At 42.1% G+C, this 23,940-nt stretch overlaps 1 protein-coding gene across 2 annotated transcripts in view; it reads right to left on the bottom strand.

Moving 5' to 3' along the window:
* Positions 1-941: 941 nt before the first annotated feature.
* Positions 942-23,940, bottom strand: part of NDFIP1 (Nedd4 family interacting protein 1) — a 126,502-nt gene continuing 103,503 nt past the window's right edge. For both annotated transcript variants that reach the window (XM_066272818.1, XM_066272819.1), the window contains 6 exons: positions 23,219-23,349; positions 18,019-18,106; positions 14,636-14,760; positions 11,601-11,667; positions 6,571-6,676; positions 942-1,983 (listed from right to left, as the gene is read on the bottom strand). In XM_066272818.1, coding sequence (XP_066128915.1) covers positions 6,573-6,676; positions 11,601-11,667; positions 14,636-14,760; positions 18,019-18,106; positions 23,219-23,349 — 515 coding nt within the window. In that variant the 3' untranslated portion in view covers positions 942-1,983; positions 6,571-6,572. The remainder of the gene's footprint in view (positions 1,984-6,570; positions 6,677-11,600; positions 11,668-14,635; positions 14,761-18,018; positions 18,107-23,218; positions 23,350-23,940) is intronic.

Here is a 23,940-nt window from a genome sequence, read left to right as displayed (position 1 = left end):
CTGCCCACCAGGGGGCGATGCTCTGCCCCTCCCAGGCATTGCTCTGCCTCGACCAGAGCCACTCTAGCGCCTGCGGCAGAGGCCAAGGAGCCACCCCCAGCGCCCGGGCCATCTTTGCTCCAATGGAGCCTTGGCTGCGGGAGGGGAAGAGAGAGACAGAGAGGAAGGAGGGGGGGGGGGTGGAGAAGCAAATGGGCGCTTCTCCTATGTGCCCTGGCCGGGAATCAAACCCGGGTTCCTCGCACGCCAGGCCGACGCTCTACCGCTGAGCCAACCGGCCAGGGCCAGGACCTAGGTTTGAAACCCTGAGGTCACCGGCTTGAGTGCAGTCTCATCTGGCTTGAGCATGGGCTCACCAGCTTGAGTGCGGGATCGCTGTCTTGAGCCTGGGATCATAGACATGACCCCATGGTCACTGGATTGAGCCCAAAGGTCACTGGCTTGAGCAAGGAGTCACTCACTCTGCTGTAGTCCTCAAGTCAAGGCACATATTAGAAAGCAGTCAATGAACAACTAAGGTGCCGCAACAAAGAACTGATGCTTCTCATCTCTCTCCCTTCCTGTCTGCCCCTATCTATCCTTCTCTCTGTCTCTGTCCAACACACACACACACACACACACACTTTATTGATTTGGGGGGATGTGGGAGGGAAAGAGGGAGGGAGAGGGGGAGAGGAGGAGAGGGGGAGAAAGAGAGAGAGAGAAATGCTGATTTGCTGTTGCACTTATTTTTGCATCCATTGGTTGATTCCTGCATGTGCCCGGATGGGACTGAACCTACAACCTTGGCGTATCTGGACAACGCTCTAATCAACTGAGCTACCGGGACAAAGCTTTATGAAATGATTCTATAGGAATCTATATGAATAAAGATTAGAAAAAACTGCCTTAGCAATCAACAAATGCAAACCAAGAAATTAAACACTAATGTACAGCAGAAATTGCTACACAAGAGACATTTATTAATGTTTTGTTGTATTTACAGTTTTAACATAGCAAACCAAGGTGAATAACCACTTGGCAGAAAGCACATCATTCTACATTTATAATGCATCAGTTTCTGCTAACACATTGTAAAAGCAAGTAGTACATATAGTAAGGGATCATCTCAAAGTTCCAAGCTAATTCTTTCTTTGCTTGCTCCTAGTAGCTAATCCCCTCCCCTACTCCCAGCCCTTGGCCTAATCATCAGGAGATAAAGAAAAAAGGGATAGGGACTCAGTAATCATACAGGAAGTGTCAAAAATTGCATTTTAGTAATTGAGCTGTATTTGTCCCTGTCCTTCCTATTTTATACAGTGACAACACATTTACAATCCCTTAAGTACACAACAAAGAGCAATAGGTACTGCAAAATTTAGAATACAGACTATAAAAAAATTAATGCTTACTATTTACCAATTAAGAACATATTCTTGACCATACCTTAAGTGTATTTTGCACTATGGTTTTGATTCCAGGTGTTCACAGTACAACTGAACAAATTTCTAGATTAATTTTAACAGCGAATATGAATTATGTGCAGAAATGCAGTCATAACGAAAGGTTTAGCTTTTGAGAAAACCCCTTTAAAATGGCCAGCATTACACATATCTTACTCTAAAATATTTAATTCCAAAGTCATTTTGAGATGGAGGATGAATAAAATAAGACTGCCCCCTACTGACTACAGGGACAAGGCTCATGCTATTTAAAATAACTACAAACAATAGATAAGGCGTTATTAATACATCACAGACTTGATTGCGAGAGCTTTTGCAAACATTAACCACTAATGATTCCATGATTACAGAATTCTGCATTAACTATTAAAATTTTACACCTAGAACAAATAGAGAGAAATTAACTTTTTCAACAGTACTTTTTTTTTTAAAGCAGGTGATTATTCTTCTGTGTTCTGCATCTTGATTCACTTCCTGCAGGTGTTCTCTTGCTTCTTGAGAGAGAATTCATAAACGCAGGAAGGCCTTTGCCAGAAAACATCTGCCAGAGAAGGATATTGAATATTGAAACTCTAGTTAGCTTATTATTTTGGCTGAGAGAAGGATGTGGTCACAAAAGAAGGCAGGATGTTTAGAGACACAAGCACATTTAACATACCTTTAAGATTACTACACACTAACATCAGAGCATTCAGTAACCATTACATTTTCAGTTCTTCAAGTTATCAAGGATTTTAGAACTAGAAAGAACTTAAATGCTTTCTTTAAAACCCATGAAGTCAGAGGTCTTGCTCTCCAAACTTCCTAACAAAAGAATGAAATGCAAGTAGCAATTCCTTCATTGCACACTTAACCTCAACAGCAATGATGGAAACTTGGGGACAAAGAAACAGTAGGATCCACAGGTCATTTTCCTAATACACCTAAAACTACTGTTTACCCTGTCAATTCTGCCAATATCACACAAGGAAGATTTCCAAGAGGGAGGCTAATGATGTCATGTTGTCTCAGAGCATGGCAAAGTTAAAAACCAACTTATAAACTCACAGGTATCATAAGTACTTTTAAAAGAATCAATCAGAAAAAATGCCCATGTATTTCTACACATGTATCTCTCTTTTTTTTTATTCAGTGAGAGAAGGGGAGGCAGAGACAGACTCCCACATGTGCCCCAACTAGAATCCACCCAGGAAGCCCACAAGGGGGCTATGCTCTGGCCATCTGGGGCTTTGCTCCATTGCTCAGTAACCAAGCTCTTCTTAGTGCCTGAAGAGAAGGCCATGAAGCCATCCTCAGTGCCCAGGGCCAACTCCCTCTAAGCGAGCCATGGCTGCAGGAGGATAGAGAGAGAGAGAGAGAGAGAGAGAGAGAGAGAGAAAGAGAGAGAAGTGGGGGGGCACAGAAAGACACCCGCATGCGCCTGACTGGGATCCACCCAGCATGCCCACTAGGGGGCGATGCTTGGCCCATCTGGGGCATTGCTCCACTGCAACCAGAGCCATTCTAACACCTGAGGGGGAGGCCATAGAGACATCCTCAGCGCCCAGACCAACTTTGCTCCAATGGAGCCTTGGCTGGGGGAGGGGAAGAGAGAGACGGAGAGAGAGGAGAGGGAGAAGGGTGGAGAAGCAGATGAGCGCTTCTCCTGTGCACCCTAGCCGGGAATCGAACCTGGGACTTCCACATGCTGAGCCAACGCTCTACCGGTGAGCCAACTGGCCAGAGCCTCCCAGACTACTTTTTAAAACAGAATGTACATGACTGAAATAATAAAAGCTCTCAAAAATGATGTCCATACATTTTTTTAAGGTATGGAGGCATTTCTGTATTAGCATAATAAATTGCTTCGTGTGGAAATAATGGGGAAAAGTACAAGTAACTCCTTGTAGTAATACTAAAAGAAATACTAAAAAGTTAAATTAACTACTTAACAAATATTTATTGAGAAAGTACTTTGTGCTACTCCACACCAAATAAGAGTTGGAGGGGCTCATATAGAGGCAGACCCTTAGCTTAATTTTTCATATTTCCAAATTACTGTAAAAGCCACAAGCAGCCCTTTTATTTCTTTTCTGTGTAAATCTTTAAAAGGCTGACAAAATGCACAGAAGCTACAACACTGGAGGAAATCAACATATTCTATTTAAGATGTTAATATTTTCCCAAACTCCAAATTCAATTGGTGTTTTGATTTGAAGTAAACCAATGACACTAGCATGAGTGCAACTTTTATTTGGATTGGGAGACCTCAAAACGTACAAGCACAAAGACACAAGAATTGAAAGAATTCCAAGAGCCATGCAGAAGCAAAAAGAAAACTGGTAAACTGATGCCCAAAGAGGGTTTTTCAATTAAGCCTAGACTCAATACCAACCTAAGTAACTTCAGTTTTATCAGTTTCCATAAATAGATAAAAAAACTAATTAATAATTATTAGGCCAAAACACTAGAGTGTGCAAGAACATGCAATACAGTACAGGTGACTACCTGGCCCCTCTCCTTAGTTCCTGCTGCTTCCACAAGTTAACTGGCTTTAATAACTCCCTCAATGCCAGAGTCACACAACAAACATTAAAAACCCACTAAGAGGACCTAGAGGGGTTACTATAGGTGATCTTAACCCCCAAACTCCAAATGAGACAGACTGCTTAAATAGGAACTCACTGCTCTCTGAGACCTGGAGGCCTGTTCAGATCAACCTGACTCACTGCCCTTACGGAAACAACGGTGGAACAGGAACTGGAGGACATCATTATCAAACTATAGATAATGCTTCAAAAACAAAAAGAATTGAACAGCCTATGGATTATTTAATTTTAAGAGGAAGACAACCATTTCTTCTTGGACACTGAGGCTTTTTTTTTTTTTTTTTTTGGACATTGAGTTTTTTAAAGCAAAAATTGAACTGGAAACACTCCCACTCTTACTACTTTATAACACAGTCCAATGTATCAAACTTTAACTTGAGGTGAGTTTTCTTTAGTAAGAGAGGTATTGAGGAGGATGGGAATGTTAAAGAAAGGAGAAATGAAAGCATTTGGAAAAAGTTAAATCATCATATGGAAAAAGTTAAAATATGTGATGCCTAGCAGGTCACAGCAATCACTATCTAATTACAAAGGGCCCTATTATCTCATTAATGCCAGAGCTGACAAATTCTTTCTTCCTATCTCAGATGTTGTTAAAATAACAGAATGTAAAACCTATTATGCTTTATATGTACAAGTGCTTTCAGAATAGCGCTTAGATATCAGTTAACTGTTACCATCTAACAGCTACTTAAATAGCCCTCAATTAGCTGGCAGCACCAGAGGAAGTGATAATCCATAAAAATTTACCTTCCAGTCAGCTGGGAAATGAGAAAATATGAAAACCTTATATTTTTTAGCACTTCAGATGAAGATGTTTCTGTGAGGTATCTGTTTCTTTGTTTACAACACAGAAGGAACATTTAGTTTTTTCTGCTTCCTCAGTCACACTTCTCCTTGCGGGCAGGAAACCAGATTTCCTTTTTTAACCTTAAATGGGCTTCAAAAGGGACCCTGAGAGCTGCCCCTAAGACAGTAGCACTTAAGCTTCAGGGTTCAGTTCCTGTAACATCTACTTTGGCCTGGGGGCATTTCAAGGTGTGTGCATGCGTGTGTGTGTGTGTGTGTGTGTGTGTGTGTGTGTGTGTACGTAGGTACCTACGTATTCTTTTGGGTAGACTGAACAGAAAAGTCAATATTCTTATACATTTTTTCCAGTAAAATGCTAGACCTTAGTACAGCATGGAAATTAAGTTACTATTTTTGTATAGCAAAATTATTTTTAAAATTCCCTACCTGTGTCTTTCTGGCAAAAAGCAAGCCTCCAGCTAGCTTTTACCTAGTGACAACTCCATTAAAGAAAGAAGTCTCAATGAAAGAAAATAAAATCTTATTCTTTACATGATGGTTTTCTAACACATCTTTAAACTTAATTAAACTAAATATCTTCTGAACTAGAAAAAAAAATTCTATATTTCAATCTGGGCCGATTGTTCTTATCCCTGTCAATGGACAAAAGAAATTCAGTCTCAGGGGATATTATGGCTTATGCCCTCTGGGGACACTAAAAATTAGAAAGGAAGTCATTAGAATTCTAAATGCTGCCCTAAGTCCCCAAACCCTTAATTTAGAGCCTGAATCCTGTGGGCAGGTCAGAAATGATTTCAAATCAACTAGAACAGCAAAGGGAGATGGAAAAGCAAAGAAATCCTGCTCTGCCTTCCACTGTGGGATGTTCAGTCCTCTGAGTTTCTGAGAACTCCTAAGGCATGTAACACCTCTGACTCCAAAATACAGGGACAGCAGGCTTAGAACCTCCCTCATAGCCCCACCAGCACTGTTACCAAGCACTGTCAATTTCAAGGCATAACCCTAAAGATGCTTTATTTGACACTTAGAATACTCCCATAAAACTTTTCCGAGATTTCAGAAAATCAAAGCAAAACATCATCAACAAATGTATAAAACCCTAAACAAAATCCTTAACAATTCAGGGAAATGGAGAGTGCGGTCTTTCTGTGCGCCTAGTCAGGTGTTATGTGCTGGAGGGCAGAAGGTGCACAGTCCCTGACACAGACCAGAGTGTCTCCCAAAGAAGAATGGAGAGACAGCGGAGGGCTGAGTTCCATCCAGTTAGAAATTCAAAGCTACCTCTGACTAGACCTAGAGAAAATATTATTAAAAAAAAAAAAAAATCTATCCCCTCAGTAGATTTTGGATTAGAGAAAACTCAAATCTGTAGGCAGTTTCAGTGCCCCAAGGAATTAACATATGAATCTTTGGTGGGTAAGAATTAAACCTAAGTCTCACAGTGACTATAAAATATAAGACAGAGAGAAAGGGGAAAAGATGACAATGATAACTGCACAGAACTACACAGAACATCTGATAAGCCTTTTAAGTTAAAATGTCCTAGAAACAAAGAAAGACCCATCACAAGCTAGTGGTGTCAATGTTCCACTTGTGTCCAGACTTTGTCAACTAATTAAAATTCAGGACATGCCACACACTTAAACACGCAACAAAACAACTTTTCTTTAAAAAAAAAAAATCATAAATATAATGGTATTCTTAATGACTCTTTATGAGTCCTTTAATACCTTCAATAAATAAAGAGAACTCTGGTCCTGGGGAGATTTGAGAAAGTTTCTGGCATCTTCCGAACCTTCGCATAATTGATAAATCCTCTGAGGAACAGAAGAAAGCCTAATAAAAAAGAAAAATCAATAAATTTATAATTTCCAGATTAAATCCCTTTCTCAGAAATGTCCCTCTTGATAGCACTATTTCATCATGTTTCTGCTAAATGCTATCAAAACACAAGCAATTTTCTCCAAAGTTTCTAAAGGATTTCTACAACAAATTTTCCACTTCTCAGTGAGAAAACACTGACATTTACATTTGAAAACCTCAATGAGAAGCATTACCAAAACCTACCGTCTGAGTTCCAAAAAAGCATTTTATGGTAATTAACTCTAAATTATGAGAGGTTATAAGTTGATTTTCTCAAGCAAAAAACAAGTTTCATCTTTTCTTGTCATGGGACTTCTTTTCCCTGTCAACAGTACATAACGTTGACCACTAGGTGTCAGGATCCCCTTACCTATTACAGCAATCCTTATAGTATTCTTTACTATTTTTAATTTTGATTGATTTTAGAGAGAGAGGGAGAGAGAGAGACAGACAAGAAACATCAATCTGTTCTTGTATGTACCCTGAACAGGAACTGAACCCACAACCTCTGAATAAATGTTGGGACAACACTAACCAACTAAGCTATATAACCAGGGCTATTTCTTTATTCTTGGAAAATACGTATAAATAGTGCCATTTAGTTACCAGGCAGGTAAAAGATTATGACTGATTTTGTATAGCTACACCAGAATCTACACTCTCACAGACGTTTGCACCTCTCGGCAGGGTCAGTTGGAAGGCAAGGTGCCCTCCAATGGTAGCTCAGACACTCCAGGCCTTCTACTTCAGAGATGGCCTGAGTCTTAGACACATTTTTAAACACCTTTATGGAGATACAGTTTACATACCATAAAGTTCCCCCATTGGCACTGGCCAGGGGCTCAGTGGCTAGAGCATCAGCCCGATGTATGAACCTTCTGGGTTCGATTCCCAGTCAGGACACACAAGAAATGCGACCTTCTGCTTTCTCTCCCCCTCCTTCTCTCCCTTTTCTCTCTCTTCCCCTCTCACAGGCAGTGGCTCAACTGGTTCAAAGATCAACCCCAGGCACTAAAAATAGCTCGGCTGATTGGAGCATTGGCCATAAACTAGGGTGGATACTGGTTGGGATTCATGTGGGATTCTGTCCCACTGTCTCCCCTCTTCTCACTTAAAAAAAAAGTTCCCCCATTTAAGGTGTATAATTCACTGACTTTTAGTATAGTTACGGAGTTGTAAAACCAAAATCATAATACAATTTTATTTCTTTTTTTTTTTTCTTTCCATTTTCCTGAAGCTGGAAACAGGGAGAGACAGTCAGACTCTCGCATGTGCCCGACCGGGATCCACCCGGCACACCCACCAGGGGCCACGCTCTGCCCACCAGGGGGCGATGCTCTGCCCATCCTGGGCGTCACCATATTGCGACCAGAGCCACTCTAGCGCCTGAGGCAGAGGCCACAGAGCCATCCCCAGCGCCCGGGCCATCTTTGCTCCAATGGAGCCTTGGCTGCGGGAGGGGAAGAGAGAGACAGAGAGGAAAGCGCGGCGGAGGGGTGGAGAAGCAAATGGGCGCTTCTCCTGTGTGCCCTGGCCGGGAATCGAACCCGGGTCCTCCGCACGCTAGGCCGACGCTCTACCGCTGAGCCAACCGGCCAGGGCCATAATACAATTTTAAAATGTTTCTTGTATTGATTTTAGAAAGAAGGAAGGGAGAGAGGAAGAAAGGGAAAGAGGGAGAGAGGAATATTTATCTGCTCCTGTATGTGCTTGACTCGGGATTGAAATGGCAACCTCTGCGCTTTGGGATGCATAATATAAATTTAGAAAGTTTTTTATCACTCCTAAAATATCTGTACCATTAGCAGTCACACCCTATTTGCCTGCTCCCTTCCCTCTCCCCAGCTCTAGGCAACTACTTCTTTTGGATACATTTTAAAATATACTCAGTGGTAGAAAACACTTTGTACTCAGATAAAACTGATGTTTGACACTGAGCTCAGTGAACACCATTCTGTTTGGTGCAAAAAACAACACTACAGAGCAGTGCTTCCCCTCAAATGCTGGCTGGGGATCCTTGTGAACTGAAGAGCACCAACCCATAGAGGGGACAGCTACAATTGAGCTCCTGAAAGAGTGGGTACCCTGTGGGAATTAGGCCAGTTTTGCTAGATATTCCAATTTTTTTTAAGTAAAAAAAAAAAATCAGATGTTTTATGTAAAAACTCTTTGATTTTTAAATGGTGGCAACCAATTTAAAAAGTTTCTGGCCATGGCCAGTTGGCTCAGTGGTAGAGCATCGGCCTGGCATGTGGATGTCCTGGGTTTGATTCCCAGCCAGGGCACACAGGAGAAGCGCCCATCTGCTTCTCCACCCTTCTTTCTCTCCTTCCTCTCTGTCTCTGTCTTCCCCTCCCGCAAGCCAAGGCTCCATTGGAGCAAAGTTGGCCCAGGCACTGAGGATGGTTCCATGGCCTCCGCCTCAGGCGCTAGAATGGTTCTGGTTGCGATGGAGCAGTGCTCCAGATGAGCAGAGCATCGCCCCCTAGTGAGCATGCTGGGTGGATCCCAGTCAGGCTCATGCAGGAGTCTGTCTCTCTGCCTCCCTGCTTCTCAATTCAGAAAAATACCCCTTAAGAATTCTGTGTAGACCTGGTCCTTATAGGAAAAACCAAAAACTTGGTTCTCTCCACAAGAGAAGTTCCAAAAATGACGCAAACATTGGGTCCAAATGCATTAAGTACACATCTCAAGTCTCACCATTTTTTGCTTACTAGTAAGCAGTAAGATGGCAAGAATGATCAATTATAAAATATTATCAATTTATCTCCCATGAAACTTTAATGTAAGAAGGAAATCAGTCCATTAAATTTCTTTAAATTATCTGTGTTGTCAACAATCAACTTGAAAATACACTAATGGCTCTTCTCTAGTTCATTCAGGATTTGCTTAGACTTTGGCTTAAGGGAGAACAGGGAGTCAGCCCTTCTCTTAAAGATACAGTTAAGAGCAGTGGTTTTCTAGAGAATAGGCAAGCCAAGGAACTATTCCTTCTAAGTTACTCTCCTGTAGGTCGTTTTTATTATTAAGCTTCTCAATAATCATGGCGGGGGGGCTGCTATTTCTCTTTCCTTGGAATTCAATGATGCTACTGGGGAGGTGAGAGATGGCATGACAGACGACTTGTATTTTCTTTTCCTCTTTTAAAATTTTTTTTTATTATGTATTGATTTTTGAAGGGGGGGGGAGAAAAAAAGAAGGGAGGAAAGAGGGCAGTATCTACTCATAGTAGTTGCTTCCTGTATGTACCCTGACTGGGCAAGCCCAGGGATTTGAACTGGTGACCTCAGCGTTCCAGGTCAATGCTTTATCCATTGCGCAGCATAGATCAGGCTGACTTGTATTTTCTAAATTAAATTTAGGGTCAGCAAGGCATGGCTGTCACCCTAGGCCAAGGAGGCAGGTCCTGAGTGTATGAAGCACGTGTTGGATACAGTGCTATACTGTGCTAGTCAGATCCATCAGCAGCCCTGCCATCAGGGATCTTAATTAAGGAGCAACAAATAGCCCAAAACAGGAAATAGGAGAAAGTGACGTCACAGAAGCATAAAAGCATAACAAGGCAATTATACCATCTTTATTAGCTACAAGCTGGCCCTGCTACTGTTTTATAAAAATGAAGGTGGGCCTGACCAGGCGGTGGCACAGTGGATAGAGTGTCAGACTGGGATGTAGAGGACCCAGGTTCAAGACCCCGAGGTTTCCAACTTGAGCGCGGGCTCATCTGGTTTGAGCAAAGCTCACCAGCTTGGACCCAAGGTCGCTGGCTCGAGCAAGGGGTTACTCGGTCTGCTGTAGCCCCACGGTCAAGGCACATATGAGAAAGCAATGAACAACTAGGGTGTCGCAACAAAAAACCAATGATTGATGCTTCTCATCTCTCTCCGTTCCTGTCTGTCTGTCCTTATCTATCCCTCTCTCTGACTCTCTGTTTCTGTAAAAAAATAAAAATAAAAATAAATGAAGGTGGTCTGTTATCAAAAATATTTTCTCTACAAAGAATAAAGAAGCCAACAGTATTCACCCTCAATGTACATTTCTTTGCTTTAAAATATCTTGGGGGGAAAAAAGATTTAAAAATAAATATTTAGAGTAAAAAGATCTTAAGACCAAAAACCTGAAGTGCCTGGTATCAAAGAAAAAAAAAGAAGCCTTCTGCCTATCACAAAGTAATTCTTATTCTCACTAATGATAAACTAGGTTCTTCTAGAAGTTATGCCTAGCAGAGCTATATAGTTTGTTTTCTACTGACAGATTCAACATTTATACTCGTGTAGTTCAATTGGTTATAATATGCTTATAAGCAATTGAGGGTTAAGTCTGTGAACCCTTCAGGGCAATAATTCACAAGGAGAAAAACTCCACAGGCTATAAAGTCATCTTATCAGAGTACCACCAGTCACATAGGGAACCTTAGAAATGAATATGAATAGGTTAGGGCAGTGGTCAGCAAACTCATTAGTCAACAGAGCCAAATATCAACAGTACAACCATTGAAATTTCTATTGAGAGCCAAATTTTTTAAACTTAAACTATATAGGTAGATACATTGTTATTAACTTAATTAGGGTACTCCTAAGCTGGTGTTTGCCAGCACATGGTATTTTGTGGAAGAGCCACACTCTAGGGGCCAAAGAGCCACATGTGGCTCGCAAGCCATAGTTTGCCAACCACTGGGTTAGGGAAAGCCTACAACCACTAAGAGACATGTTATTAAGTGCATGCTATTATGATGATGACAACAGCCTACTCTTTAAGAGATATTTTTAAAATGATACTTATTACGGCTGACTAATATATTACTGTATAGTAAGCAAGATGAGGGTTTACTAGAAGTAACCTTATTTCTGAAATTTAACAATCTTTTCTCTCCTCTGTCTATGTTAAAAACACTTACCTAAAACCAGGAACACCCACCAGAGCCAATACTGACCATCAAAATATCCAGGGAAATAAGTGGAAAACTGGAGAAAAAAAAAAGCAAAACATTTCATAGCAGCTTAGCAGATACAAGTTCACATTTTAACCCATGGCACACAAAACATAAGACTTTATTTTATACACGAATGCTGTTATCTAGCTCTTAAAAATAAATGTAAGTATTTTACATATTGCTGGTTTGAAAAGCTTATGATAAACAAATATATTTACTTTCTTGGAAAAGCAATCTTGAAATATGATAGCTTTCAGCTTTAGACTCCTTGTTTTGAAAGTGCTCAATTCAGTTTGGTTGGTTATTTATTTACTTATTCAAACTATAAAGAAAAATTAAATAAAGCCACAGAGGTAGAAGAAGTGAGTGGTAGAAGAATGGGTTTAGGAAACAGGTTACAGGGGCAAAAGAAGGGGCCCCTGGAGCTCAGGGAAGAGAAGGGTAACGGTATGTACCTGGGGGGGGGGGGAAGGCGTGGGCATGCTCCCCAGAGGGAGAATGTTGTTTCATTTTTCAATCTTTTCCCACATAATACTGATCCTTCTAACAATGGTTTAATGACACTTTCACTTGGCTCACCCCAATGCCAAAACAAACTATCTGGCTTCCTTTCTAATGAGCCCTGATTTTACTCCTACTCCTCTGGCCATGCCTTGACCCCAAAAGCCTTCTCATGTACATCATGATCATCTCAATTCTTTGCCGAGAATGAATGGCACAGGATGCTATTCTGGTCAGTAGGAACCAAAGGCTCCTGACAAGGTTTCCTTGCTCTTCAAGAGAAAAGGAAAAGAAGCAACTGTCTCCTTCCTTTCTTCTGTTGAGCACTGCTGTCTCTGATGCCATGCCTGAGCCTTCAGGGAGGAGCAGCTATCCCAACATGCTCAACAGAAACACCAGCTGCCCCGATGCCAATAAAACACGGATTGGCTTTGTTTTCATAGGTAATAAATTCTTTCCATTGTTTCCAACCCATTTTGAACTAAGTTTTCTGTTACCTGCAGTCAAAGCCGTCCTCACTGACACAAATGGAATCATTAAATTCAGTTTTAAAATTCAGTCAATTTAGTTAAAAATTTAGTAAAAAAAAAAAAAAGACTGGTGACTAATTTTATGTCTGTTTTCTATTGGGGATTTTGGTGTTCAGGATTTACAGAGTTTGAGCATTAAAATATATTATTTTATTTCTTAATAAAACAATTAAGATTTAAAGAATAAAAAACCTCTTTAGGGCTTGGGTTTTTAACCTAAAGCCCACATTTTAGATGAGTATATATTAACTGTCTGGGGGAAAAGCCCCTTTTATTATTATTATTATTATTATTATTATTATTATTTACAGAGACAGAGACAGGGACAGACAGACAGGAATGGAGAGATGAGAAGCATCAATCATCAGTTTTTCATTGCACATTGCGACACCTTAGTTGTTCACTGATTGCTTTCTCATATGTGCCTTGACCGCGGGCCTTCAGCAGACCGAGTAACCCCTTGCTTGAGCCAGCGACTTTGGGTCCAAGCTGGTGAGCTTTTGCTCAAACCAGATGAGCCTGTGCTCAAGCTGACAGCCTCGGGGTCTCGAACCTGGGTCCTCGGCATCCCAATCCGATACTCTATCCACTGTGCCACCGCCTGGTCAGGCAAGCCCTAACTTTTAACAGATTCTCAAAGGAACTCAGAATCCTAAAAAATATTAACTTTTTTAGAATAAACAAGTTTGAAAAATTCCAGTGGCCATATAACACCCATTAATTAGTTAATAATGCCAATTTATGAATACACTGGTTTTATCTATAAAGTTGTCAATAACAATAAATTTGTTTGAAATCAGAGGATACTTTAAGAGACTAGATCTTTTATAACTTTATGCAATTACTTTTAAAGAGATACACACACGCACACACACACACTTTAATTTATTGAATGATTTTAGAGGGAGGAAGGAAGAGAGACAGAAACATCAATTTGTTCCTGTATGTGCCATGACTGGAGATTGAACCAGCAACCTTTGAGCATCTGGACGATGCTTTAAACAACTGAGCTATCTGGCCAGAAATATTTCATGTAATTCTAACTGCTAACTTCCAAATCATTGAAGATCCCTCTAATTTACTTTATAGATAAGACCCCCTAATAGAGTACCACTTGTTGAACAGTCCTGACTCTTCAAACATTTTGGCATAACCAATGATGCTTCCGATAGCCAATCCTGGACAAGAGTAAGGAAGACAGCAAAGAAGAGAGGAAGGAATCAGGGAGGAAAAAAGGAAAGGGGGGAAAAGAAAGATACACTAAAACAGGGGTCCCCAAACTACGGCCCGCGGGCCACATGTGGCCCCCTTAGGCCATTTATCCGGCCCCCGCCGCACTTCTGGAAGGGTACCTCTTTCATTGGTGGTCAGTGAGAAGAGCATAGTTCCCATTGAAATATTGGTCAGTTTGTTGATTTAAATTTACTTGTTCTTTATTTTAAATATTGTATTTGTTCCCGTTTTGTTTTTTTACTTTAAAATAAGATATGTGCAGTGTGCATAGGAATTTGTTCATAGTTTTTTTTATAGTCCGGCCCTCCAATAGTCTGAGGGACAGTGAACTGGCCCCCTGTGTAAAAAGTTTGGGGACCCCTGCACTAAAACTTCAGTAGAAGTAATGAGAGAAATGCCAGCTTTGACAAGACACCAAAAAGGTGATAGCTTCCTTTTATTATAAAAATAGTAATTTCAGAACAAATATTATAAACATTAAAAACAGAAAGTAGGTGGTGGAAAACCTATACAATAGATGCCTTGGACCCCTAATTAATTCACTAGATTTGACTACAAAACTTGTATGCATGAACCAATTGCAACTGAATTAGTTTCAACTTTATTAAACCAGAACAAAGAAAAACCAAAATTCATTTGAAATAATGCAGAAAAAGCAAATAAAAAAAATCAGATATTCAGTTATTCTACTTATTGTTTCTCTACAAAGTCTATCTTTTCTGGTGTACAACTTACCCTGACAATCAGGATCCACTTAATTAGAGAGAGACCAAATCCTGAAATGGCCCCATACCTTCCTGCTGCTGAAGTGGTCAGGCAAAAAGACAGGAAAAACCCAATCCAGTTAAAGAGGAATGCCACTGTAAAAGCAGAGGGGTAAAAAAGATATCAGACGTGTCCTATTACCCAAGGAGCAAGAGTGCCCCTCTGACCTGCTTCTGCTTAATGACTTTCTCAGGGGGAAAGACAGTCAACCAGCCCTCCACAACCTTACCCCACACTTCCCTAAAGCAAACAAGAAAACAACCTCTTTGAGTATCAGTTGATATACCATATGTCTGCTGCTGTTCACTTTTTATTTTTTTAATTTTTATTCATTGATTTTAGAGACAGAGAAGGGAAAGAAAAACATTGATTTTGTTGTTCCACTTATTTATGTATTAATTGGTTGATTCTTATTCTTTTTGTTTTTTAAGCGAGAAAGAGAGAGAAAGAGGGACAGACAGAGGCAAACAGAAAGGGAGAAAGATGAGAAGCATCAAATTAAAAGTGGCACAGTGGATAGAACGTCGGACTGGGATGTAGAACACCCAGGTTCAAGACCCCGAGGTCGCCAGCTTGAGTGTGGGCTCATCTGGCTTGAGCAAAAAGCTCACCAGCTTGGACCCAAGGTCGCTGGCTCGAGCAAGGGGTTACTCGGTCTGCTGAAGGCCTGCGGTCAGGGCACATATGAGAAAGCAATCAATAAACAACTAAGGTGTCGCAATGAAAAACTGATAATTGATGCTTCTCATCTCTCTGCGTTCCTGTTTGTCTGTCCCTATCTATCCCTCTCTCTGACTCTCTCTGTCCCTGCAAAAATAAATAAAGTTGTGGCACCTTAACTGTGGCACTGACTGCTTTCTCATATGTGCCTTGACCAAGGGGTGGGGTGTGAGGGGTGGGGTGGGGGCAGGGCTCCAACTGAACCAGTGACCCCTTGCTCAAGCCAGTGATCTTGGGCTTCAAGCCAGCAAACATGGGGTCATGTCTATGATCCTGTGCTCAAGGCTGTGACCCCGAAGATCAAGCCGATGAACCCATGCTCAAGCCAGTGACCTCGGGGTTTTGAACCTGGGTTGTCAGCATCCCAGGCCGGTTCTCTATCTACTGCGCCACCACCTGGTCAGGCTCATTGGTTGATTCTTGTATGACCCTGACTGGGGATTGAACCCACAACATTGGTGTATCAGGATGATGCTGTAGCCAACTGAGCTACCCAGCCAGGGTGCTATTCACTTTCAAAATGCCTTAACATTGACCAAACTGTATACTATGACCTTACTCTATTGTACTTCAGTAAATATAAGGTCTACCGGAAAGTACTGTCCATTTTTGGAATAAAACAAAATACAAATTTTTCTTGCCGTCAATAAACTTTATTAAATAATATAATTGCCATTATTTTTTTAAATTTTTTTTTTATTTATTCATTTTAGAGAGGGAGAGAGGGAGAGAGAGGAGAGAGAGACAGAGAGAGAGAAGGGGGGAGGAGCTGGAAGCATCAACTCCCATATGTGCCTTGACCAGGCAAGCCCAGGGTTTCGAACCGGCGACCTCAGCATTTCCAGGTCGACACTTTATCCACTGCGCCACCACAGGTCAGGCAATTGCCATTATTATTAACGATTTCTTGCTAGTGTGAGGGCAATTTGTATATCCCATTTTTGAAAAATGTTTTATCTTTTGATGCAAAAAATTGAACCAGTGCTTGTTTGACATCTTCATTTTTGAATTTTTTGCCCTTCAAAAAATTTTGTAAGGACAAAAACAAGTGATAGTCGGAGGGTGCTAAGTCCGGGAAATATGGTGGATGCCACAGACATGCTTCTGTAGCATTTCTTCCTTGTTGGAACTCATAAAAATTACAGTGGTGTAAATGAACTTTATCAGTAGCCATGGGTACACTATTGCTTCACACAGAAGACTAACGTGAATCGACTTTGTTTTAGTTAATTTGCTACGTCAGTATGTATACATTAAGTAATAAAAATAGAGAGGGACACATGTGCCAAATAAACATGCTTACGTGTTGAAACTTGTTGTGATAAAAACGGACAGAACTTTCTGGTAGACCTTATAAAATAAATGCCTTAAACATTAAATTAGTGATCCCAAATAATCTGATTCGAGTCATTCATCCTCCTGCTTCTATAAAATTTGATTTATATAACATTCCCGTATTGCATTTCCTTCATGTATTTTTTTTTTTCGGGTTTTTTTTTTTTGTATTTTTCTGAAGCTAGAAACGGGGAGAGACAGTCAGACAGACTCCTGCATGCGCCCGACCAGGATCCACCCGGCACGCCCACCAGGGGGCGACGCTCTGCCCACCAGGGGGCGATGCTCTGCCCCTCCAGGGCGTCGCTCTATTGCGACCAGAGCCACTCTAGCGCTTGGGGCAGAGGCCAAGGAGCAATCCCCAGCGCCCGGGCCATCTTTGCTCCAATGGAGCCTCGCTGTGGGAGGGGAAGAGAGAGACAGAGAGGAAGGAGAGGGGGAGGGGTGGAGAAGCAGATGGGCGCTCTCCTGTGTGCCCTGGCTGGGAATCAAACCTGGGACTTCCGCACGCCAGGCTGATGCTCTACCACTGAGCCAACCGGCCTCCTTCATGTATTTTTTTTAAAATTTTTTTCTCATCTTTTTTTTAATTTTTCTTATTTATTTTTTTGAATTATTTTTATTTATTTATTCATTTTAGAGAAGAGAGACGGAGAGAGAAACAGAGACAGAGAGAGAAGGGGGGAGGAGCAGCAAGTATCAACTCCCATACGTGCCTTGACCGGGCAAGCCCAGGGTTTTGAACCAGCGACCTCAGTGTTCCAGGTCGACACTTTATCCACTGCACCACCACAGGTCAGGCCTCCTTCATGAATTTTTAATATAACAAATAAAAAAAATAAAGTTTCTCACTTTTATGTGAGGCACATGGAAAGATAAATGCAAAATAACAAGGGGAAATATCATGCCAACTTTGATCTGTTAGAGGCTTACAAAACAAAATTCATCAGACAAAAGCACTTAATTCCTGTTTTATACAACAGGTATGAGCAGGAGCAAGGCTAAGTAAGGGGCCCTGCAGACCTGAGATGAGGCTAAGCTCATGCAAAAATTCACCATCCCCATAACTGCTTTTATTTATTCTAGTATTTTCCATAGATAGTTATAGAAGTGGAAGATGAAGAGAAAGAATATTAAGATAAAATTGTATTAAGCACTGACATTTCCATTAAAGGCACCAAATAAATATAATGTATTAAAATATTAGTTCAACTCGTTATTTCCATTCAGTCAGATTCTCTCATAATCCAAAGCACTCTGGACTATGGGCAGTGGCTCTGCTGTGTGTATGTACTTACTGAAAAAGGTTAACATGAAAATCCCATCATTTCCTATCCTCAGCTGGTCAGCATCATCAAAATCGTCCCGACCCACAAAATCCTCATCCTACAGGAAAAGAAAAAGAATAAGGTCAATTCACAGTGAGTTATCTCTAGCCAAAGGGGAAACATCCGGGAAAAGAGAGAATCACTAAAGTAGTAGCAAGGAGAAAATTTACTGCTTTGTCTCAATTCAAAGCTAGGAGCATTAACACTCAGTATGTTTTTAAATTTTCATTTTGCACCTATAACTTATATAATGTTATAAACTTGATGTTACCTCAATAAAAAATAAATTTTTTAAAAAGACCTAAAATTTGGCCTAAAATATTAGAGGGAAAAAACCAAATTCTTCTATCTCGTTTTCCAAATAAAAAACATTTTCCTGTTATAACCCAAGTTCTTCAACAATGCTTTAAAAAATTCTTTTTAATTCACAAACTTCCTTTTTTATATATAACCTTAAAAAAAGGGAAAAAATTATACATTTGGCTTCAATTCTAGAACGTCAGTAATCCAGGCCCTGCTTAGGGCCCAGAATCATAGTAATCCAGGGCCTATTAAGGGAATACAATTGAATAGCTCAAGTGTTTTATGAGACTGATGTAGAGGGGAAAAAGGACAGCATGATCATACATGTACAGTCCATAGGACTGTCCACTGCTCAGCTCCTTACTCACTTGTTTATATTGGTTACAGGTCTGAAACCACCTCACTCTCACTTTTATTGACAGATAAGATCTCTTCCATCCTAACTTGAAAACATTGTTGCAGGTCTACAAGGAAAAGAATCTTGATCAACACTAAACTAATGTATTATTTTGTAGCCTACCTTTGCAACTGACATAGGTATGTGTTGAGATATTAAGAAATAAATAAATATACTCTTAAAAGTAAAAGTGGGCCCTGGCCAGTTGGCTCAGTGGTAGAGCGTCGGCCTGGTGTGCAGATGTCCCGGTTCGATTCCCGGCCAGTGCACACAGGAGAAGCACCCATCTGCTTCTCCACCCCTCCCCCTCTCCTTCCTCTCTGTCTCTCTCTTCCCCTCCCACAGCCGAGGCTCCATTGGAGCAAAGATGGCCCGGCGCTGGGGATGGCTCCTTGGCCTCTGCCCCAGGCGCCAGAGTGGCTCTGGTCGCAACAAAGCGACGCGCCGGAGGGGCAGAGCATCGCCCCCTGGTGGGCTGAGCGATCACCCCCTGGTGGGTGTGCCGGGTGGATCCCGGTCGGGCGCATGCGGGAGTCTGTCTGACTGTCTCTCCCCGTTTCTAGCTTCAGAAAAATACAAAAAAAAAACAAAAACAAAAACGTAAAAGTGGTAGACTTGTATCCAATCCAAAGAGGGTTTCTCAAAACTTGTCCTACACAGAAAAAGGGGGTTGGAAATCCGCAAGTTGATGACTGCTTCCCTTGGGGAGTGGGAACTAGAGAAAAGCTAAGGGTCAGTGGCAGGTTCCACTTCTAACTTAACATGTTTCCTTTATTGTTTAAAATTATTTACACTTATGTGTTTTGTATTTTTTAAAACACTAAATACCTAGTAGTCTGACTTTATATTAGCCAGAAAAATAAGGTTTTTACAAATTGGAAACTGTTTTTTGCATAAACACTCAAAGATATACTATAAAAACACATAGAAGTTATTACTAATATAGATGGTTCCCAACTTATGATGGCTTGGCTTTCAATTTTCAACTCTACGGTAGTGTAAAAGTGATGTGCCTTAATAGAAACTGGCTAGGCTCAGCTATGATGTTTGTAGATTAAGTGTATTAAATATATTTTCAACTTACAATATTTTTAATATGTTCAACCTTCAATGGGTTTACTGAGACGTAACTATACCCAAGTTGAGAAGCATCTGTAATACTGCAAATACCTCCTACCAACTGTTGCCAGGTTAATGTTTCTTGAACAACATAGTTATCATAACACTGCTCAAAAACTTGGAAGGATTCTGTGTGATCTACACATAAGTTTAAATACCTCGGCTTAGCATTCTGGAGATTCTACCACCTGCAGGTCTGTTCACAAACTCTTGGCTCAAGCAAAACCAGTTACGACTTCCACAGACCCTGCCCTATACTTGGCTGAATTTACACCTGCTTTCTGGGCTTTGCCCTCTGGAATGTTCTGACTCATTAGAACTCAGGGCATATTTTAAATTCCATCTTCCCTACAATCACACAATAAAGTCACAGTTCCTACTGCTCACCACTCCCTCACTGCTGCTTAGATATGGGTGTTTGTGGGCCTTTTCCTCAGCTGGATCTAAGCTCTTGTGTGGCAGGAACATTGCCTTATATCAGGAGTCTCAAACTCGCGGCCCGCTGAACAATTTTGTGCGGCCCAAAGACTAATCCACGAAGTTCAAAATATTTTGGATAAAATTAAGTAAGCCCGTGGATTAGTCTGCGGGCCGCACAAAATTGTTCGGCGGGCCGAGTTTGAGACCCCTGCCTTATATGACCTTTCTATCTACTCACTACAAAATATCATACATAGCCTGTACACTGTATAAAAAGTGCTCCAGGCCCTGGCCGGTTGGCTCAGCGGTAGAGCGTCGGCCTAGCGTGCGGAGGACCCGGGTTCGATTTCTGGCCAGGGCACACAGGAGAAGCGCCCATTTGCTTCTCCACCCCTCCGCCGCGCTTTCCCTCTCTGTTTCTCTCATCCCCTCCTGCAGCCAAGGCTCCATTGGAGCAAAGATGGCCCGGGCGCTGGGGATGGCTCTGTGGCCTCTGCCCCAGGCGCTAGAGTGGCTCTGGTCGCAACATGGCGACGCCCAGGATGGGCAGAGCATCGCCCCCTGGTGGGCAGAGCGTCGCCCCTGGTGGGCGTGCCGGGTGGATCCCGGTCGGGCGCATGCGGGAGTCTGTCTGACTGTCTCTCCCTGTTTCCAGCTTCAGAAAAATGAAAAAAAAAAAAAAAAAAAGTGCTCCATATAGGTTTGCTAAATAACATAACCCTTTAAGATGTTCCTAAATACAGGTATGGGCAAAAGTAGGCTTACAATTTTGAGTACATATAACAGTTTTTTATTTGTTGTATAACTGTGAATCTAATTTTTCCCACCCCTGTACATACACTTGAGAAATAAAAGTATTCTAAAGAGTTCTCCTGGGTAGCCCTGGCCAGTTGGCTCAGTGGTAGAGTGTCGGCCTGGCGTGCAGGAGTCCCAGGTTCGATTCCCAGCCAGGGCACACAGGAGAAGAGCCCATTTGCTTCTCCACCCCTCCCCCTCTCCTTCCTCTCTGTCTCTCTCTTCCCCTCCCGCAGCCAAGACTCCATGGGAGCAAAGTTGGCCCGGCCGCTGAGGATGGCTCTGTGGCCTCTGCCTCAGGCGCTAGAATGGCTCTGGTTGCAACAGAGCGACGCCCCAGATGGGCAGAGCATCGCCCTCCGGTGGGCATGTCGGGTGGATCCCGGTTGGGCACATGTGGGAGTCTGTCTGACTGCCTCCCCATTTCCAACTTCAGAAAAATAAAATAAAATTAAAAAAAAAAAAAAAAGAGTTCTCCTGGTCTATTTCCATAGGACAGTTGTCATATATTCCAACAGATCTACAGAGTACACACAAGGACTTTGGAGTCTACAATGCCTGGGTGTGGCTCTCATCTATGTTACGCATTAGCTACATGCTTTGGGCAAACTACTTAATCTCTCTGGGACTCAGTTTTTGCATCGTTAAAAAAAAAAAAGGGGCCCTGGCCGGCTGGCTCAGTTGTAGAGCGTCAGCCTGGAGTGCAGAAGTCCCGGGTTCGATTCCAGGCCAGGGCACACAGGAGAAGCGCCCATTTGCTTCTCCACCCCTCCCCCTCTCCTTCCTCTCTGTCTCTCTCTTCCCCTCCCCCGCAGCCGAGGCTCCGTTGGAGCAAAGATGGCCCGGGCGCTGGGGATGGCTCCTTGGCCTCTGCCCCAGGCGCTAGAGTGGCTCTGGTTGCAACAGAGCGACGCCCCGGAGGGGCAGAGCATCGCCCCCTGGTGGGCAGAGCGTTGCCCCTGGTGGGCGTGCCGGGTGGATCCCAGTCAGGTGCATGCGGGAGTCTGTCTGTCTCTCCCCATTTCCAGCTTCAGAAAAATACAAAAAAAAAAAAAAAGGGGGAACAATATAATCCCTACCCTGTGAGGTTACTGTGAAGACTGAAAACAATATATAAGGTACTATATAAAAGCACCAAGTATAACCAATCACGTTTATTTCCAATACATGGTAGTTACATCAAGACTGTTTTGTCCTCAGACAAGAAGCTCCAAAAGGGTTCTTAGTTGCTCCGTTGCACCTACAAGAACTGAATGCAAATCACCGCGCACAATCAGCCTAACCTAGACTGCCACACAGTGGTTTAGAAGACCCACCCCTACAGGTGTGGTCTGTACACAGTTCGCTACCCTAAGGCCTGCACTTCTGGAGCCTGTGCCAGGGCCACTCTTTCTTGTCTTTCAGTCTAGTTTCCTGCCACTAGAGTCTGGCACTCTGATCATCCCACATTCCTGGGGACTGGATCCTGCTCCCCATTCTCCCAAGATCTGGCCCAAGGCCCTACCTGTACCAGCTTCAACCTGGATGAATATTTAAACCATCTCTACATCACTTACAGGGCTGACATCAAGAAACAAAACTGCCCCCAAATCTCCCGCTGGCTTTCACCACACCCCACACTCCCAGGAATTAACACCAGACCAGACGGGATCTGAAATCACTGCGCCCCCATAGAGGGAGTAATCAGGACTGGCACTGGCACAAGGGTCATCTTAGATGAGTTAGGATCTTTTTGAATTTAATTCCATAAAGTTGCACTTAGTTATTTATTATCTCTATAAATCTTGCTAGCAGCTATCTACCTAACACCAAAAATTTACGTGTGCAGAATCAAGGCGAAGTCAGTGTTTTCCTAAATCAGCTCCTGCTCTAAGACACGTCAGCCATGTCAGGAGACCTGGCAAAGCAGTGGTAGCAATGAAGATACAGGGAAAGGGAGCTGCCTTGACTAGTGATTTTCTGTTCATTTGTACCTTTTCCTCACCATTTTCAAAAAGAGGTAAGAGTTTACTCTCCCAAAGTGAGAGTAAATAAAATGTGCTTGTTTTAAAACATTATTTGTACTTTTCCTAATCAATAAAATCATAAATCAAAATGGACAATGAAAATACTGTAACTTGATTCCCATGGACTTACTCTTCCAGGAACCAAAGGAATAGTAGCTTCAGCCTTGGTCCTCTCGGCTTCATCATAAGTCGGCAGTGTTGTAGCCACATTGTAGGATGGGGGCTTTGGAAATCCAGACTCATCTTTGTACTCAAAATACACTGCAGAATAAAAAGGAAGTTACAATTACCTGATGATAGCTGGATTGAGGGGAAAAAAGATTTCCACAGACTCTAATGAACAAAAACCAGGCACTCCTCTAATAGCATATATAAAGTAATTGGATTAAAAGATATTTATAGATGACTATGAAAGTGCAAATGGTATTTAATTTTATCTATAATATTTTCAATCATTTAAATTCCAGACTCACTTTGCTCTCCTAAACACTTTGAACACTTTTTTCAATTTTTTTTTTTTTTTTTTTTTTTACAGAGACAGAGAGAGAGTCAGAGAGAGGGACAGACAGGGACAGAGAGAGATGAGAAGCATCAATCATCAGTTTCTTGTTGCGACACCTTGTTGTTCATTGATTGCTTTCTCATATGTGCCTTGACTGTGGGGCTGCAGCAGACTGAATAACCCCTTGCTCGAGCCAGTGACCTTGGGCTCAAGCTGGTGAGCTTTGCTCAAACCAGATGAGCCTGTGCTCAAGCTGACGACCTTGGAGTCTCAAACCTGGGTCCTCCACATCCCAGTCAGATGCTCTATCCACTGTGCCACCACCTGGTCAGGCAACACTTTTTTCAATT

The sequence above is a fragment of the Saccopteryx bilineata genome, chromosome 4 (assembly GCF_036850765.1).
Source record: "Saccopteryx bilineata isolate mSacBil1 chromosome 4, mSacBil1_pri_phased_curated, whole genome shotgun sequence".
NCBI classification, from domain to species: Eukaryota; Metazoa; Chordata; class Mammalia; order Chiroptera; family Emballonuridae; genus Saccopteryx; species Saccopteryx bilineata.
The sequence above is the reverse complement of the archived record's forward strand: the minus strand, read 5'-3'. Positions and strand labels throughout refer to the sequence as shown.